Genomic DNA, 16,840 nt, shown 5'->3' on the forward strand with positions numbered 1-16,840 from the left:
AACCTCAAGTTATGGTTCGCATACAATATGGTCTCTTCAACTCATATATTCTGAACAAATCTGCAACCATTAGTATATCGAGAATTGCATATGCATTCGATAACTATGTGAAGTATTTTTGAGTAATAATAATGACATGACATGTGCAACTGAGGAAACATCTTTTCAAAATGCACATGTCTTACTCTAGGAAGAGATTCCCCTCACCATTAACTTATCTGTTCACATATGATATTTTCATCCCTAGGCAAACGATGAATTCCTTAGTACAATACATTTGTTCCTACATATTTCGAAACTACACCCAACCTCGTCACATGATGACCCTAATAGAGTCAGTAAATGGATCAAAGCACATGCTAGTACATAGAGCCTTTACGTTGCCCTATGTCAAAGGAATAATGATATACAACCATAACCGTATACTATTCCACCCGATAAATGATAACCAATGAAAGTTCGAGGGAGAGTTGCTCAGTGCATCATCAAATGATCATCCATCTGTATGAATGGACATCTTCACGCCCTTATCAATGAAACATAACGTTTACATGACATATGCTAGTCTCAAGCTCAAGCAACTTTTATCTTTATTTTAGGCAGTTGATTCGACTAGGAATTCGTTTAAAATATACAGTACACTTACTAACCCAAATTATAAGTTGGTTTGCTGATCACCTAATATTGGCTAAATATCGATTCTCATCAAGTCTGCACACACTGAACTTCCCTTCGGCCACTCTTTCTAACAAGATAACGTTTATTGCATCTTAACTCAAAGCGGGAAGCTCAGTCTTATAATCTTGCAAGAAGGAGCATAGAACTCTACATACGAAGTGAGTCCTTTTCTTTGCCATTTCTTCTTTAAAAAGCAATTGATGATGATTTGTAAGGTTGTTTCGTGATATCCTATTCGATTCTATCTTTTATATTTAGTAGTATTTTTCTTGATTTTTAAAAATATTCTCATATTAACTAAGTTTTGAAAAACATGAATGATTTTCTTAATTTGTGTAAAATATAAACAAAGATAAATAGACGAGGAGATCAGTAAGTAATTTTTGAAGAAGAGACGTAAATATTAAAAACTTCCAAGCAATTATTCCAGTTCTTGAATTCATTTAATTAGTTGAGAACATATCTAAAATAGTGTATAAACCCAAATAAATGACCTTATATTATTTCATTAATTATATCTTTGTTTATAACTCCAAATAATATTTTACACAAAAAATGAGCTAGCATGAATAAATTTTTTGGAATATAGTAAATAATAATTAATACTAGCGATTGAGGCACACGTGTTGCGTGTAACATAATATTAGATATTTAAAATATTGTTTAATCAATTTATAAATAAATATTTGACATATGTAATTTGATATGAATATTATAATTAGCGTGTTCGTACACATTGTTGTGTATGACAAAAAATATATTTCTCTATTAAACTTAATATCAATAAAAATATAATAATATTATGATAGAAAAAAGAAAGATTTTTTCCGTTAAAAATACTAATCGTAAGATTTTTTTAAATTGAGAAGTTTTCAAATGTATTGGTACGGTTAGAGCTTTCATTTTTGAGGAAGATTTCAGACGTAAGATTGATGTGGTTGGAATTATTATAATTTATATGTGGTGTTGAAGAGAAGGGTAAAAAAAGAAGAAATTTCGGTGTCCTCCTGAAGCAGTTTTCTAACCCCACTCACACTTAATAATATAGTATAGAAGTATAGATATAGTATAGATAAATATAAAAATTAGAAGTCTATTCACCAGACAGATTTTTGTCCATATTGGGCCAATTCTCACCCTAAGCCCAATATTTAGAAAAAGCCCAATAAAGTTCCACTCTAGATGGAGTCGACCAACTCCATCTGTCCACCGCTTCATTAACCCGCATAAACTCAGAGTAATCTCTGCTTTGCTGCCATGGCGTACGTCTTCCCCGCCTCAACCTCCGTCATTCTTGGGTAAACAACTTATAGGCGTACACATGTGTGTGCAGGAAACTTAGGACCGCTCAATTGTTGCTTGGTTTGGGTTTAATTGTTCATTTTTCGATAATCATTATATAATTATCAAATTTAATGTTTCATAGAGTTGTATGTTAACTTTCTGTGAAAAAAATGGTTCCACGAGTAATCGAACTGGTTTGATTTTTTGTGGAGAGTATGCCATGTACTGGTTTAGAATATGTCGATGCTTTATGCTGATATTTTATTAGTCCTTGTGTTATTTTCTTCAGATTGAATCAAATGTTTCTGAACTCTGAGTTGGACCCACTTCAACGGCAGAAAGTTTTTGTGTATTCTTTCACGCACACTAGTGTTCCGTTGCCAAAATCCAGTGTCAAGCTTTATATGGTGCCATTTAAATTGTTTCCTGTACTGCGCATGTCAAGAAGCTGTGCCATGGATAAATCATTGGTGTTTGGTGATGAGCACCCTAAAAATCTACTGATATCTGGTGTTTTGGGTCCAACAAAATCCCAAAGGTACAATTGTGATTTAAACAAAATTAGTCCGTAATTTTGGAAGAATAAGTTATTTAGTAGTTAAATTTTCATTTTAAATGCTTTGGCTTTTTAACTGTTGGTGACTTGGTGTTGGTGGCATCTATCTAAATTGTGAAAATTGTATGTTGATTCGAAAGGGCCATGGCCATGATTGGACCATAAGTAGATATTAGCTTCTCAGCAGTTGTGTAATATATGAAAATTTATATCTATTACTCTCTTATAGGTTCCTTTCGATGCTTGCATGTTTTCATTCTTCTTAATAGGTTTAAAATGCTGGATGACTCCGAATTTAACTCACCGGGCAGCACAAATGATCTTGAAAAGCAGCTTCAGGATTTCTTTAGTGATGTTAAGGCTATGATAAAAATGGGAAAGGAAGAGGACGCTGTAGATTTACTTCAGGCAAATTATGAAGCTGTTAAGGCACAGGTCGATTCAGGGGATCAAGGTATAAAAGAAGCTGCTCTTCTTGATGTAATAGCCTTGGGGTACATGGCCCTTGGAGACTTGAGAACTGTTGGGTCCCTGATGAATTTGGTAATGTACCTGGTTGTTGCATTTTTGGAACAGTATCTCAATGGTGTTTCTTAAATTTTTTGTTACCTGTGATATCCGTACTCTTTAACACCCTTTATGATCATAATACAAAAACTGTTATTTATAGGTTCATATTAATTCTTGATATAAGTTAAGAGAGGAATATCTGTTTCGTGCGGAGATTTGTATGATAGGATGATATATAAATCTTTTCTTGATGACGGTGTAACTGGTTGTTCTTTCATTGGTGCTGTCTTGGTGTATTCTTCTGAGGATGCAGGCTTTCTAGGAATTCAATTAATTGTTTATTGCATACACACAGTTTATCATGTTGACTTGGGGCTCTGTTCTATGTGATTCAAGCTGTACAAGATTGTCAATGGATTGAAAGACGAGGAGCTGCTTCTTGATTCAATACTCGTGCATATGGGAAGTATGCACGCGAAGTTGGAAAATTTTGAGAAGTCTATTTATTTCTACAGAAGATCCCTGGAAATTATGGAAAGAAAATTTGGTAGGTTTGACATTTTATTTTATACGTGACCATTCCATTGTTGAAGATGAACTTGTGCTTTCGTGTGGGTTTGTGTGCATGCATAATATTTGTTTTCTTAGTGCCTTTCAATAGGATATGGCATTTCTGTTTTATCATCATTCATCATCCAATTTTTAATTTTCCGGGCGTTAATTCTAGTTGCTGCTTTTCTTTAGTCTGTAAAATTTTCTTAATGATCTGTTGAAAGTTCCATCCGTTTAGGTTCACTTTTTACTCTACAGGACGTAACAATTCATTACTTTGCACACCATTGTTGGGAATGGCAAGAGCTCTGGGTTCTGATGGAAGAGCCACTGAGGCGATAAAAACATACCAGCGTGTTATTATGGTATTGGAATCTAGCAGGGGTGAGGAGGGTGAGGAATTGGCAGTGCCTCTATTTGCTTTGGGTAATCTTCTAATAAAGGAGGGGAAAGCATCGGATGCTGAGTATCCTTTCAATAGGTAACTACAGCTTCTTAGATGTACAGCTTTGTTACCTAAAAAGCTTTTGAGCTGATTTATTCACCATTACTTTCTTCCCATCGTCTCAGAGTTTTAAAAATATTTACGAGGTCATATGGAGAAAAAGATGGAAGAGTTGGAATGGCTATGTGTTCTTTGGCCCAAGTGAAATGCGCAAAAGGTAAATTTATCAGTTACTCTATTCGTTTTACACAAGCACTGAATTTTTAAAGAAAAGCAATGTGCTCGTCCAAATGATGTGCTCTTCCAATAAAAGTTTCAGATGAAGAATTGCACAATGATGTCTCTACTATCTAGTAGTATTTGATCCGCTATCCTTTATGGCCATATAATAAACTATTCAAGTAATACAGTCGAACTCGATTCAAGCTGTGCATGAAGACAAATTTGTTTGTTGGACCAAAATATGGGATCAAAGAGATTCGAGTGAAAATTGCAATCAATTTTTTTGTTTTGATTTTTAACTTTACACGTGATTGCTCAGACAAGACTTGATCCAGTTAGATTCAATGCAGTACTTCATGTTGTGGCACCACTAAGTACTTTGTAAAAGAGTTCCTCAATTTTTAAAGCTCGGAGTCGTGATAAGGTTGTCCTACCTTTTCATTGTACTCTTTCTTTAGCTTGTTGTATGGGTATTCTGCAGGAGAAGTGAATGATGCCATTGATTTATACAAGACTGCCATTAATATACTCAATGAATCAAAATACATGGCACTGGATGACAAAGCCCTGGAGAAGATGAGAATCGACTTGGCTGAATTACTCCATGCTGTAGGAAGGTAAGAATATGCTATGACTTGTGCATGTAGTTTGATTATTTATCTTAGAGCCTCCTATAAAGCTATTAAGTGGTCCATCACTTCATTTGCATATTTGCATCTGTTCACAGGCTTTTCCTCGTTCATCTTGTGCCTTTTGATTTGAGTACCAATGGCAGAGTAGGAGGGTTATTACTTGATATGTGTCTTCCTGTAAGTTAGTTGGCTTAAGGGCTGTCCTTAATAACATTGAACTTTTATTTATTCGCTTTTTGAACTAAGTTTCTTCTCTTAGCATGAGATTATCTGTTGGGCCCTGCTAGGACTTTTAAAATCACAGCTTAATGGATCCTTCCTGTAGATTCACCTTTTTTCATTTGATTGGTACCTGTAGAATCAACTTGTTTTGATGACAGTTGGATAATGTTACATCATGTCAAGCGGCTCTAAATGTTGTTTACATGTGGAGAATTATCAACGTTTTCCTGCTTATTTTAACAAGTACAAAGAGAAGCTCAAATAGAATAAACGATCTAGCTCGTGTTGCCTGTTGCTCAAAAGTGAAGCTTTTTTGGTTTTCACTATCCTGAACATGCGTTTTTGCTCTCAGACAACAAGAAGGTCGTGCACTGCTAGAAGAATGCTTGTTAATATCTGAGAGATTTAATGGAAAAGAACATCCTAGCTTAGTGCCCCACCTTGTAAATCTTGCAACCTCCTATTCACGCTCGAAAAACTTCGCCGAAGCAGAGCGCTTGCTGAGGATAAGTTTACAAATATTAGGGAAGAATGCACCCCCAGACGATCCATCCATCACCTTTCCTATGTTAAATCTTGCAGTAGTTCTCTTCAATCTACACCGTGATGAAGAAGCTGAAAGACTTGCCATGGATGTTCTACACTTTCGCGAGAAGGCGTTTGGTAAAGAATCTATACCAGTTGGTAAGTGTATATTGCCTGATTGTTTCTGTTTGTTCCTCCTTTCGCCCTTAACACGATATAATTTTATCATATTAAGTCTTTTAGTAATCTTGATCGCGATTGATTCTGTTTTTGACATTTTTGTTCCATTTACTGATGCCGCAGGCGAGGCTTTGGATTGTTTGGTGTCTATTCAATCCCGACTAGATAAGGACAATAGTGAGTCAGTGGAGCTGCTCAAGAGGCTTCTAAAAATTCAGGAGAAAGCGTTTGGCCCAGAAAGCATGGAGGTTATCGAAACACTCAAAAGAATTGTACATTTCTTAAACAAAATGGGGTTGGAAAACGAGAAAAATCCTCTGCAGAATAGATTGTCAGTTCTAAGAAACAAACACAAACAGAAGATTATGTATTAGCATCCCTTTCTTACGTTGTTTCTGTTGGCCCCGCAGTTGGAATTTCGATACGAGTAGAAAAATCGAATTGAGGCAGCGTTGAAAATGTGAAGTATCACGAAATAAGTAATAGATTGATGCATGCGCAAATATACTCATAAGTAATAAAGCCTGGCTTGCAAATTACCAAACTAAAGTGTTTTTTGGTCTAGTCGATCATCAGTATCTAACCTCGCATGTATAGGATTATTTCCGAGATTTCCAAATTTTTCGACCGGTTCATTTGGGTGAAAGGATAACAAGACTTAGAGACAGCATTCAAGGATGAATAATATGCATCGGCTGACTCAGTGACAGCAACCGCGGTAGGACAGATGGGATGAGTGCCAGTAACCACGGTAAGACAGAAGATAAAGCAGAAGAAAGGGGTAGTAGAAACACAATTTTTTTACAAAAAATCAAGCGGTTCCATGAAAAATAACAACCCAAATACCAGCAAACAATCTTATAGCTAAACATTACAGAAACAATTGTTTTCATGCGCAAAATATATCACACGGATTCACAGTTTCAACAAAATCAACTGTACTAGCACAGAATATCTGGCTTACTTACAGCCTCCAAATCAAACTAAAGTACATGCAGAAAAAAGAAATTTGATATGCTCTTCTCGTGTCATGCACCAGTCGGGGAGATGCATGCATGGTTTGAAAATTTATAGTTCCCGAAACCAATCGTGATTGAGAGCATCCTTCGCTTTTATTCTCTCTCCCGGATTGCAAAACAAAAGCTTGCTCAGTAAATCAATGCCCAATTTGGAAAGCATTGATAAATCCCTGCTCAACAGATTGTGGCTGCTCTACCAACTTCAATCTGCTTCCAGGAAGGCTTGAAAATCCCGGCCAGTTAATATCATTTAGGGTGCTGCAAGTATCTTCTGAAGCTGACTGATCTCGGAATTCCCTTTGGAAATCATTTCTTCAAGAAACAGTTCGGTCATGATGCAACCGACCGCCCATATATCGACATCACATGAGTATTTCTCTGCCACAAGTAGCAGCTCCGTTGCCTAAATTATACCATAAAGTGGCGACACGGGAAGAGTAAGAATTTAATGTCCTTTCAAAGTGTCGTGACAATCTGAAATCGCAGATCGTCAATTGACCCTTGTCATTCATAAGGATGCTTGAAGGCTTCAAGTCCCTGTGCGTTATCTCGTTTTCAGGAAGAAAGTTGACAACCTCAATCAACTATTTCATCAACTTAGAAATTTGTATTAAATACCAGCAGAATTTAATTCGTCCAGAAAAATTCTTGGACAGAAAAGCGAAACATAGAAGAGGGGTAGCTCACTGAAGAATGGGACTAATGGGGTAGTGCGGAAGCGTCTTCTCTTTTGAGTTTGACATAGTTAGGTGTAGCCAACTTTCGTGGAGAGTTGAGTGTGAAAAAAAAAATAATTCTTTGATTCCAAGATATAATTTATTCTTTAAAATTATCTTTTTCTTATTGATAACATTTTGTTAAAAAATTGTTTAGAGTTTTGCCTTTCTAGACTTTTATAGAGATTGATTTTAGATTTAATTTGATATGCTAAAAAGTGTTTATTTTCTTATAAATTCTATCTTACCATGATTTGTAGGCATCTAATCAAGAAAACAAGTCTAAGAAAAAACTTGTCTATAAATATAAGGAAAACATGATGCGAAAACGAAAGGTGATAGACGCGGGGATATAGAGAAAAGAATTAAGTCACATAGCGTCACCCTTTGAAAATCGTAGGTGTTTTAACATGTTGCGGTGGTTGTTGGAAACATCTGAAGACAACACTTATGAAACTGTTGATTGAAGATTTAGTTTTGTTGCTCCAGTTTTTTAGTATATCGTTTTGCATTCTTTGGATTCGTTTTAAGTCTGGTTATTTGTTTTAGAATGCAATTTGATTCTTTAACATGTTAAAGAAGATAGTTTTTCATAGATTCAATAGCGTTGGTTTTGTAAATTCAAGTTCTTTTTCTAGTGATTTTTTTTTGCCATGAGGCATCGCACAAGAATTTATATTTGATCTCTGAGTTATTTATTTGTGTGTTATATTATTTCGCCGCATGTTGTCACTAGGTGTTACAACATATGGGATAACATTGATATCTGATACACACAAAGTTTGTATCATTTATGTTAAACAGAAATCCCGACAAGTTGTATCAGAGCCTCCACTGGAGTTTACTAAGTGAGATTCTAGTTATTTTTGTTTAACATATACAAATTAATGGACACGTCACTTACAAATAATGCACTACGACCACCTGTCTTGGATGGATCCAACTACAATCTGTGGAAGGTCAAGATCATAATATATATTAAGTCCATAGCTGAGAGAGTACGACATTGAGTTGTCAGCAGGTGGACTCCACTGAGAAGAATAGATGAAGATGGTGACAATATGACAAAGCTAGAAAATGAATGGATAGCTGATGAAGTACATGTCTCGAACCACAATTCAAAGGTTTTAAATGCCATTTTCACTTCAGTAGATCTAAACATGTTCGGTTTTGATTACCAACTGCATATCTGCTAAGGATGCATGAGAAATCCTTCAAAAACATTGTGAAAACTCTGAAAGTGTGCGAATGACAAAGCTGAGAATGTTAAAATCTAAATTTGAAAATCTGAGGATGGAAGAAACTGAAACAATCATTGACTATGATCGCCGCCTTAGAGATATTTCCAACAAAGCATTTTTAGCCTGGGAGATCCAATTTCAAAATGAACGTTTGGTTAGCAAGGTACTTATATCTCTTCCAGAACGATTCAATATCAAGATTTGTGCAATTGATGAATCAAAAGAAACAACTCAAATCTCATTGGAAGATTCTTTTGAGATGAATATGGAAATGCAGAATAATGACAAAGATAAAACAATTGCTTTTCAAGTATCTAATGATTCATACAATGATCTTCTTCAACTTTCACAAGAAGTCAATTAGTCATATCTATGAAGACTCTATCTCTTATATCACGAAGAAGTTTGGAGATTATTTGAAAAGAATAAGAGATAAAAAGTAGACAAGACAACAATCTAAGTTTCCTAATCTAACTACTCCTGAAAAAATTCAAGAGTCTCATAACCAAGGACAAATTTGGAAAATGAATGAAGGTACGGATCAATTTAATTCCAAAAGATTTGATTCCGTGTAATGCAAAGAATGCAATAGTTTTGGACACTATGCAAATGAATGAGCGAATGGATTTCGCAAAAATGAAGGACTGAATGTCTCCTTGAGTAATGAGAAATCTAATGAAGAACAAGAATCAAATGAAGAAGAAAATCACATTTCGTTGACTGCACTTTTGGAATAAAAACGCTGGTTACAAGTTAATCCACTAGTTGTTGCCTCCGGTATTGCAACACTGGCCGGAACACCTCTCTTGAATCATTGTGCTTTAATTCTATAACTTTAGAAATTTAAGTGCTCAGAAAGAATTGGAAGTTGACGATGTAGAAATCATCCTAGAAAGTGTACAAAAGCTGTATGAGGAGTTTTATGCTGACTGGATCAAAAGAAACAAGTTGAATACAACTCTTTCAAAAGAGAGCTAAAGTCTGCTGTTGCCAAACTCGAAGTGATCTTAAGAAAGAAGTATTTGGAATTGTGTAAAATCAAGGATGAGCTTAAAAAGGCCACTGAAACACTTGCCGAGTTCAACTCGAGTACATCCAAACTTGATTCCATACTAATGATGTGAAAAGATATAAAGACTATATTATGTTTCAAAAACAGTGTGTTTGAAGTTAGAGGATCGTTAAAACTAACTGTATTTGTGAAATAAATCATGGGTACATTGAAACTACCGCCAGTTACCTCTACGACTAAGAGATCTCTATCAAAAGGGCAAGATGTTGCTCAAAAGCCGAAGTGAAGGAAACATCATTTTGTGTGTCACTATTGTTTCAATCATGGTCATATCAAGCACTACTATTTCAAGTTTAGGAAAGACCACATGTACAAGGAAATAAATCGGATGTTGCCCAGAGTGTTGCACAACACCTACACTATACCTCCAACCAACGACCTGCAGTGAAGAAAATTTGGGTACCAAAAGTAAAAATTCACTGTCATGTTATTAATACATCATTAAAAAAATAACATTGCAGAGCACTGATACTTAGATAGTGGAAGCTCACTGATACTTTGATAGTGGAAGCTCACGCCACATGACATGTTCGAAAGAACATCTCACGGCCTATGTTGACCAAAAGAGTGATGCAACAAAAGAGTGGTAGAACGACATATGGAGGAGGAGCAAAATGAATGATTGTTGGAAAAAGAACACTGAATATTGAGGGACTTCCCAAGCTTCGCAATGTATTACATGTCGATGTGGACTGGACTCAAACTTGATAAGCATTAGTCAATTATGTGATGATAATTTGCATATTAAGTTTAAAAAAAATTTGTTTGAAGTTTTTGATAATGCTAAATTATGTGTTATGACATGTACAAGTTCTGCAGATAATTGCTATAAATTAGGAGAAGAACTTACATGCAAAAATAAGTGAACTTGATATTTGGTATCAAAAGTTGAGTCATGTAAATTTCAAAACCCCGAAGAACCTCTTTAAGCATGATGTTGTATGAGGTACACCCAAATTATAATCTGAAGTACCATATGTTCGTGGTGATTGTAAAAAAGGTAAGAAAAATCGAGTGTCACACCCTGTGTTGCAACACTTCGGAACAACATACTAACTTGAGTATGGAAGTGGAAAGCTATGGAGATAAAAAAATATTCTTTTGTGTGTGTCGGTGACTTCTCACATTTTACATGAGTAAGCTTTATTAGAGAAAAGTCAGACACCTTTGATGTATTTAAAAATTTAGTCACAAGGATCACTAACCTTCATAACTTGAAGGTAAACAGAATCAGGACCGACCACGGTAAGGAATTTTGAGAACTCTTTATTTTCATCTTTGTGTAATAAGAAAGGTATATCACATGAGTTTTCTGCCCCAAAAACTCTACAACAGAATGGTATAACCGAATGCAAGAATAGAACATTACAAGAAATGGTTAGGGTAATGCTAAGCTAAAAGAATATCTCAAAGAGTTTTTGGGCTGAGGCCTTAAACACTGCATGTCATATTTCAAATCGTGTGTACTTAAGAAGTGGTTCAACTATGACACCCTATGAGATAATCATGGAAAGGAGACCGAATATTAAATACTTTCATGTTTTTGGTTGTATATGCTATGTCTTAAATGATAGAGATCACCTAGCAAAATTTGATTCTAAAAGTGATAAATATTTGTTTCTTGGATATGCTACAAATAGTCATGCTTATCATATGTTCAATCTAAGAACAAAACCATTATGGAATCTATTAATGTTGTCTTTGATGATTCTGTAGGTCTCAAAAGGAAAATGGTTGAGGATGACAAAGATGACCTACTGGAAATTCCCATATCATTGGAAAATCCAGGTGTTGCTTCGGATGTTGCCACACCCAACACAACACGGGACCCTATAGTTACTGAACCCGAGGATGAACATCAAATTGATGATGATGCAATTGATGATGGAAAGAATATTCCAAACAAAATTCAGAAAAATCATCAATCGTCACAAATTATTGGAAATGTGCGTGGAGATTTACAAACCCGAGAGAAAAAAAAGTTGATTACCGCAAGATGGTCTGGTTGGTATGCATGAGTTCCATGTACTCACATGTTAGACATTCCTGTTATATATCTAATTTCGAACAAAAAAAGTTGATGAAGCATTGAAAGATGAATTTTGGACCAATGCTACGCATGTTGAGCTTGATTAGTTGTCTGAAATGATGTGTGGTATTTAGTTCCACCTTCTGACGATGACGACATAATTGGTAAAATGAATTTTTAAAAATAAGACCGATGAGTCAGGAAACATCATCAGAAACAAAGTAAGGTTGGTTACTCAAGGGTATACACAGGCAGAGGGGGTTGACTTTGATGAGATCTTTGCTCTTGTAGCTCACATTAAGTCAGTCCGACTATTGCTAACTATTGCATGTTATATGAATATTAAACTTTACCAAATGGATGTTAGTAGTGCATTTTTGAATGAAATTTTGAGTGAAGAAGTATATGTTAGACAGCCTAAAGGATTCGAAGATCTATATCATTTGGATCATGTGTACAAGTTAAATAAGATTCTCTATGGTTTGAAGCAAGCACCACGTGCATGATATGGTAGATTAACTGAGTATTTACTTGAAATTGACTTCAAACGAAGTGAGGTTGACAAAACCCTCTTAATTAAAAAGTCGAAAGGTGAAATACTTATCTGCAAAGTTTATGTGAATGCCATTATTTTCGGTGCATCATCTCAAAAGCATACAGATGATTTTGTCGAATGTATTTCTTTTACATTTGAAACGAGCATGGTAGGACAGTTAATTTTCTTTCCTGGATTGCAAATTAAGCAAATGCATGATGTTATTTTTCAGTGTCAAAGAAAAAATGAGAAGAATTTGATTAAGAGATTTGTGAATGAAAACACATGAAAATACCTATAGGCTCAAGTGAAAAACCGTGCAAAGATGATGTTGCCGAAGGTGTTGACAACACCCTCTACTGCAACATCATTGGTAGTCTTTTGTATTTGACTGCTAGTCATCCCGATATCATGTTTAGTGTACGTTTGTGTGCTAGGTACCAAGCAAATCCGAAGTTCTCGCACTTAAAATCTGTTAAGATTATCCTACAATAAATAGCAGGAATCACATCTTTAGGATTGTGATACACTCAAGAAACCAACACCAACTTAGTGGGATTTTCTGATGTTGATTAGGCTGAAGATTTAGATGATAGAAAGAACACTACGGGAGGATGTTTCTACCTTGTAAATAACTTAGTTTCACGGTATAGTAGGAAACAAAGCTACATGTCATTCTCAACTGATGAATCTGAATATGTGGCAGTTGGAAGTTGTTGCTCACAACTTTTATGGATGAATAAAATGACAAAGACTATAGCCTTAATAGTGAGACTCTCATTGTGTACCGTGATAATTCAAGTGCAATTGAAATTTAAAAAAATCTAGTATAACACTCTCGAACAGAACAAATTGATATTAGACATCATTTTATTCGAGATTTAGTAGAGAAAGGTTTGATCCGTATGGAATTTGTTGGGATTAATAATCAATTGCTAGACAAAATCACAAAAGCATTAGATTTCGAGATCCAATCTTAGGAAATCTCTTAGTATATGTGCATTCTGATCACTCACGGATGTTGCCTCGGATGTTACAATATCTAAAACAACATCTAGCATGCTTGTGTATTTTTAGGAAATTAGGCATTCTGCATGATATGTGATCTGACTAAGTCACTAAGTAGTTGAGGAATAATCGTGTACCCTATGATCTTGTCTCAAGTGAAAAAAGACTTGAGAAGATTGAGTAATTAAATTTAAAAAACAAGAAAAAAAAGAGGGTTTTGTTTTGTATTAGAAGAAAAAGAATGGAAAAAGCTACCTAGAAGAGTGCAATGAAGATTGTTCTTTTAGTGTGGGAGCTCCCTTTTCTGAGTCTAAAACAGAAATCATAACAGAAGAAAATGGAAAAAGATGCTTAGAGGAGTCCAAAGAAGATCGTTCTTCTAGTGTGAGAGCTACCACTTCTGTATATATATGTGGTTGAATAGCCTTTGTGTGTGCAGGAAAATCAAAATTCTTTATGAGAACGTGAAGTGTTGTCAAGAGATTGCCAACATCAGTGAAAACATTGTCTCCTAGAAACTGACATGATCCACTTGTACTTTTGCATTCTAGTTTACATCCTGCATAATCTTCATCTGAATATCCAACTAAATTGAAAGTAGAGTTTTTAGCATACCATAAGCCCACATTTTGTGTGCCTTTGAGATATTTCAATATATGTTTGCCAGCTAAGTAATGTGATTGTTTATGATCAGCTTGAAATCTAGCACACATGCATACAACAAACATAATATCAGGACGACTAGCAGTTAGATACAATAATGTACTTATTAAACCTATGTAGAGAGTCATCTCAACTGATATTCCTCATTCCTTTTTGTCTAGTTTAATCGATGAACTCAGGGGAGTAGATGCTGCTAAACATGTTTCCGTGCCAAATTTCTTGAGCAGTTCCTTCGTATATTTGGTCTGACTGATATAGATAGCAGTTTCCAATTGCTTCACTTGCAAGCCAAGAAAGAATGTCAGTTTACCCATCATACTCGTCTCAAATTTTCCTGCATCAGTTTAACAAACTTTTCGCACAATTTGGGGTTAGTTGACCCAAAAATAATATCATTAACATAAATTTGAACAAGCCTAGTATAATTTTTCTTTGTGAATTGGAATAGTTTCTTGTCAACTGTTCTTATAATGAAGCCATGATCAATTAAAAATTTTGATAGCGTCTCATACCAAACTCTAGAAGCTTGTTTAAGACCATATAAAGTCTTGTTAAGTTGATAAACATGGCCAGGAAGTAAATGATTTACAAAACCTGGTGGTTGTTATACGTAAACTTCTTCCTATAACTGAAAATTTGGAAGGTACTCTTCACATACATTTGATAAACTTTGAAGTTCTTGGAGGATGCGTAGACAAGGAATATTTTGATTGCTTTTATTCGATCAACTGGTGAAACTTCTGCTATTCGTTTTCTTAAAACGTGCTAGAAATTTTTTTTTCAAACCTCATATAGCATTCGGCCGAACCATAAAATATTTTGACATCGTTTAAAAATCAAAGGAAAATAGTTTGAATCATAAAATCGTCAAACGTTTTATCAAATCTAAAAACATTATTTGAAAAGTATAGCCCATACTATAACATCTCAAAAATTTCTCATAAACATAAATAAATAGTCGTAAAAATATTATTGACATAAATCATAATCATAAACTAGTGCGGAAAACTAGCGTCGGTCATCGAGTTAAGTGCACCTTCAGTCCAGTCCGATCAACTATCAAGACCTCCATAAACATAATCGTCCTAATCACCTGCATCAATCACACCTAGTGAGTCTAATGACTCAACACATCATATTCTTGATAACAAGTACTACATATACAGATCACATGCAACAGTGAAAATACTCGTACTTAAAATATCGTTTTCATGAAGATGCATAAACTTAAAAACAATAACATTTTCATGATGCATCAACTTTAAACATAAACATTTTCATAAACTTATTCATATCCACATAAACATATTCATATTCATATCCATATCCATATTCGTTTCCATATTCATATTCATATTCGTATCCATATTCATATTCATATTCATATTCGTGTTTGTTGAATTCAGATCGTGATTGTGACTCGTATTCTTAAACGTATTGGGCGATGAATCCATCTATAAAAACCACAGTACTGGACGGCGGGGACACCAGCGACACTCTCACTGGTTAACTGGGTCTTGGCCAACGTATTAACATATTCGTATTCGTATTCGTATCCGCATCCAAGGAAACACGATTGTCGGGCTCCCACTGGGACCATAACCCTCACGATATCTCCAACATGTAGTAGTCACAATCCCTTCTCATCCTTCAACATATTATCATCATTTAATAAAAATCATGCATATACATATCGTTTTATTTTTGAAACCAAGCATGCAACATATCTTTTAAATGTCCAATTTAAAACTTAATAATTCACGAACATTTAAAAATCATATTTAAACATATAAAAATTCATAAACATCCATAATCATTGAAAACAATCATCTTAGCATATAAAATAGCATTTAGGACACTGACATGACGTTTACTAACTTTTCGATGTAAAAAGACCGTTTTACCCCTGAACATAACATTTTTTGTTTTTGACTTTTTCTTGATTTCTTTGACTCTAACATGTACCAAATAATTATTTAAGCATAAATGAATTTTCTCGTATTTTTATTTAACTTAATTCGATGACTTTTAAATTAATTTTTAAATATGACTTTTTAATGCGTTTAAATCCCGAATTAAACCAAAACTTAATATAAAATTCCCAAATTAAAAAATTACACTTTTAATAATTATTTGAGCTTAAATATAATTTTCCATAATTTTATAAAGCTTAAAACTAGACGTTTCAATTAGCTCGTTAATTAGTGTTTCGTGCGGCGATTAAATCTCGAATAAATCCAAAACTCGTTATTTTGTTCCCAAATTTTAAACATAACATTTTTAGTATTTTTTCCACCCTTCCAAATCATGAGCCACAGCCGTGGACCCATGGATTCAATTTTTGCCTTTTAATTTTTGAAATTGACACCTTATCGAACACACCGAGCCATCTCCTATTTTACTCGAGCCACGCCCGAGCCACCTCAAGGCAAAACCTAGCCAACCCATCTAGGGACCTTTTTGACCAAGCCCAGCCCATAAAACAAGCCCTGGCCCGACCAAAACACTTCCAGAACTCGACCCCAAGTGCATGCATGTGTGTGTTTGTAGTGTCCATGTTGAATTGGGTTTCCTAGTTGCCTAGAACTCTTCCAGCCGTCTAACCACTGACCCCTCATGACCCTAACCTTCCTTGGACCACGTCCAGACCCGGCCTAGATCAACCCAAGCCTTGGAACCCAAGCAGCAACCCACTGATCCTAGACAACAACTTCACACACAACCTTTGCTGCCTGCGCCTACTTCACGTTC

General features: G+C 35.1%; 1 protein-coding gene across 5 annotated transcripts; it reads left to right on the forward strand.

Moving 5' to 3' along the window:
* The first annotated feature begins 1,842 nt into the window (after positions 1 to 1,842).
* LOC140990444 (uncharacterized) lies at positions 1,843 to 6,257 on the forward strand. 5 transcript variants are annotated; one of them, XM_073460135.1, is made up of 9 exons: positions 1,843 to 1,976; positions 2,354 to 2,500; positions 2,788 to 3,061; positions 3,425 to 3,575; positions 3,839 to 4,061; positions 4,151 to 4,242; positions 4,729 to 4,864; positions 5,454 to 5,785; positions 5,930 to 6,257. In XM_073460135.1, exons 1-9 carry the CDS (start codon positions 1,936 to 1,938, stop codon positions 6,178 to 6,180), a joined length of 1,647 nt encoding a protein of 548 aa, XP_073316236.1. In that variant the 5' UTR covers positions 1,843 to 1,935; the 3' UTR covers positions 6,181 to 6,257. The 5 variants fall into 5 exon arrangements, with proteins under 5 accessions (XP_073316236.1, XP_073316233.1, XP_073316232.1 ...); XM_073460132.1 differs by having other exon boundaries at positions 1,849 to 1,976; positions 2,252 to 2,500; XM_073460131.1 differs by having other exon boundaries at positions 1,872 to 1,976; positions 2,231 to 2,500.
* The last annotated feature ends 10,583 nt before the right edge of the window (positions 6,258 to 16,840 follow it).

This window comes from Primulina huaijiensis, chromosome 12 (assembly GCF_012295235.1).
Source record: "Primulina huaijiensis isolate GDHJ02 chromosome 12, ASM1229523v2, whole genome shotgun sequence".
NCBI lineage: Eukaryota > Viridiplantae > Streptophyta > Magnoliopsida > Lamiales > Gesneriaceae > Primulina > Primulina huaijiensis.

Excerpts from the sequence above, each read along its gene's own strand:
- LOC140990444 (XM_073460131.1), top strand. The coding sequence starts at position 1,936 with ATGGCGTACGTCTTCCCCGCCTCAACCTCCGTCATTCTTGG. Across the intron at positions 3,062-3,424 it reads TTGGGTCCCTGATGAATTTG|CTGTACAAGATTGTCAATGG; the intron begins GTAATGTACCTG and ends ATGTGATTCAAG. Across the intron at positions 4,865-5,453 it reads TTACTCCATGCTGTAGGAAG|ACAACAAGAAGGTCGTGCAC; the intron begins GTAAGAATATGC and ends TTTTGCTCTCAG.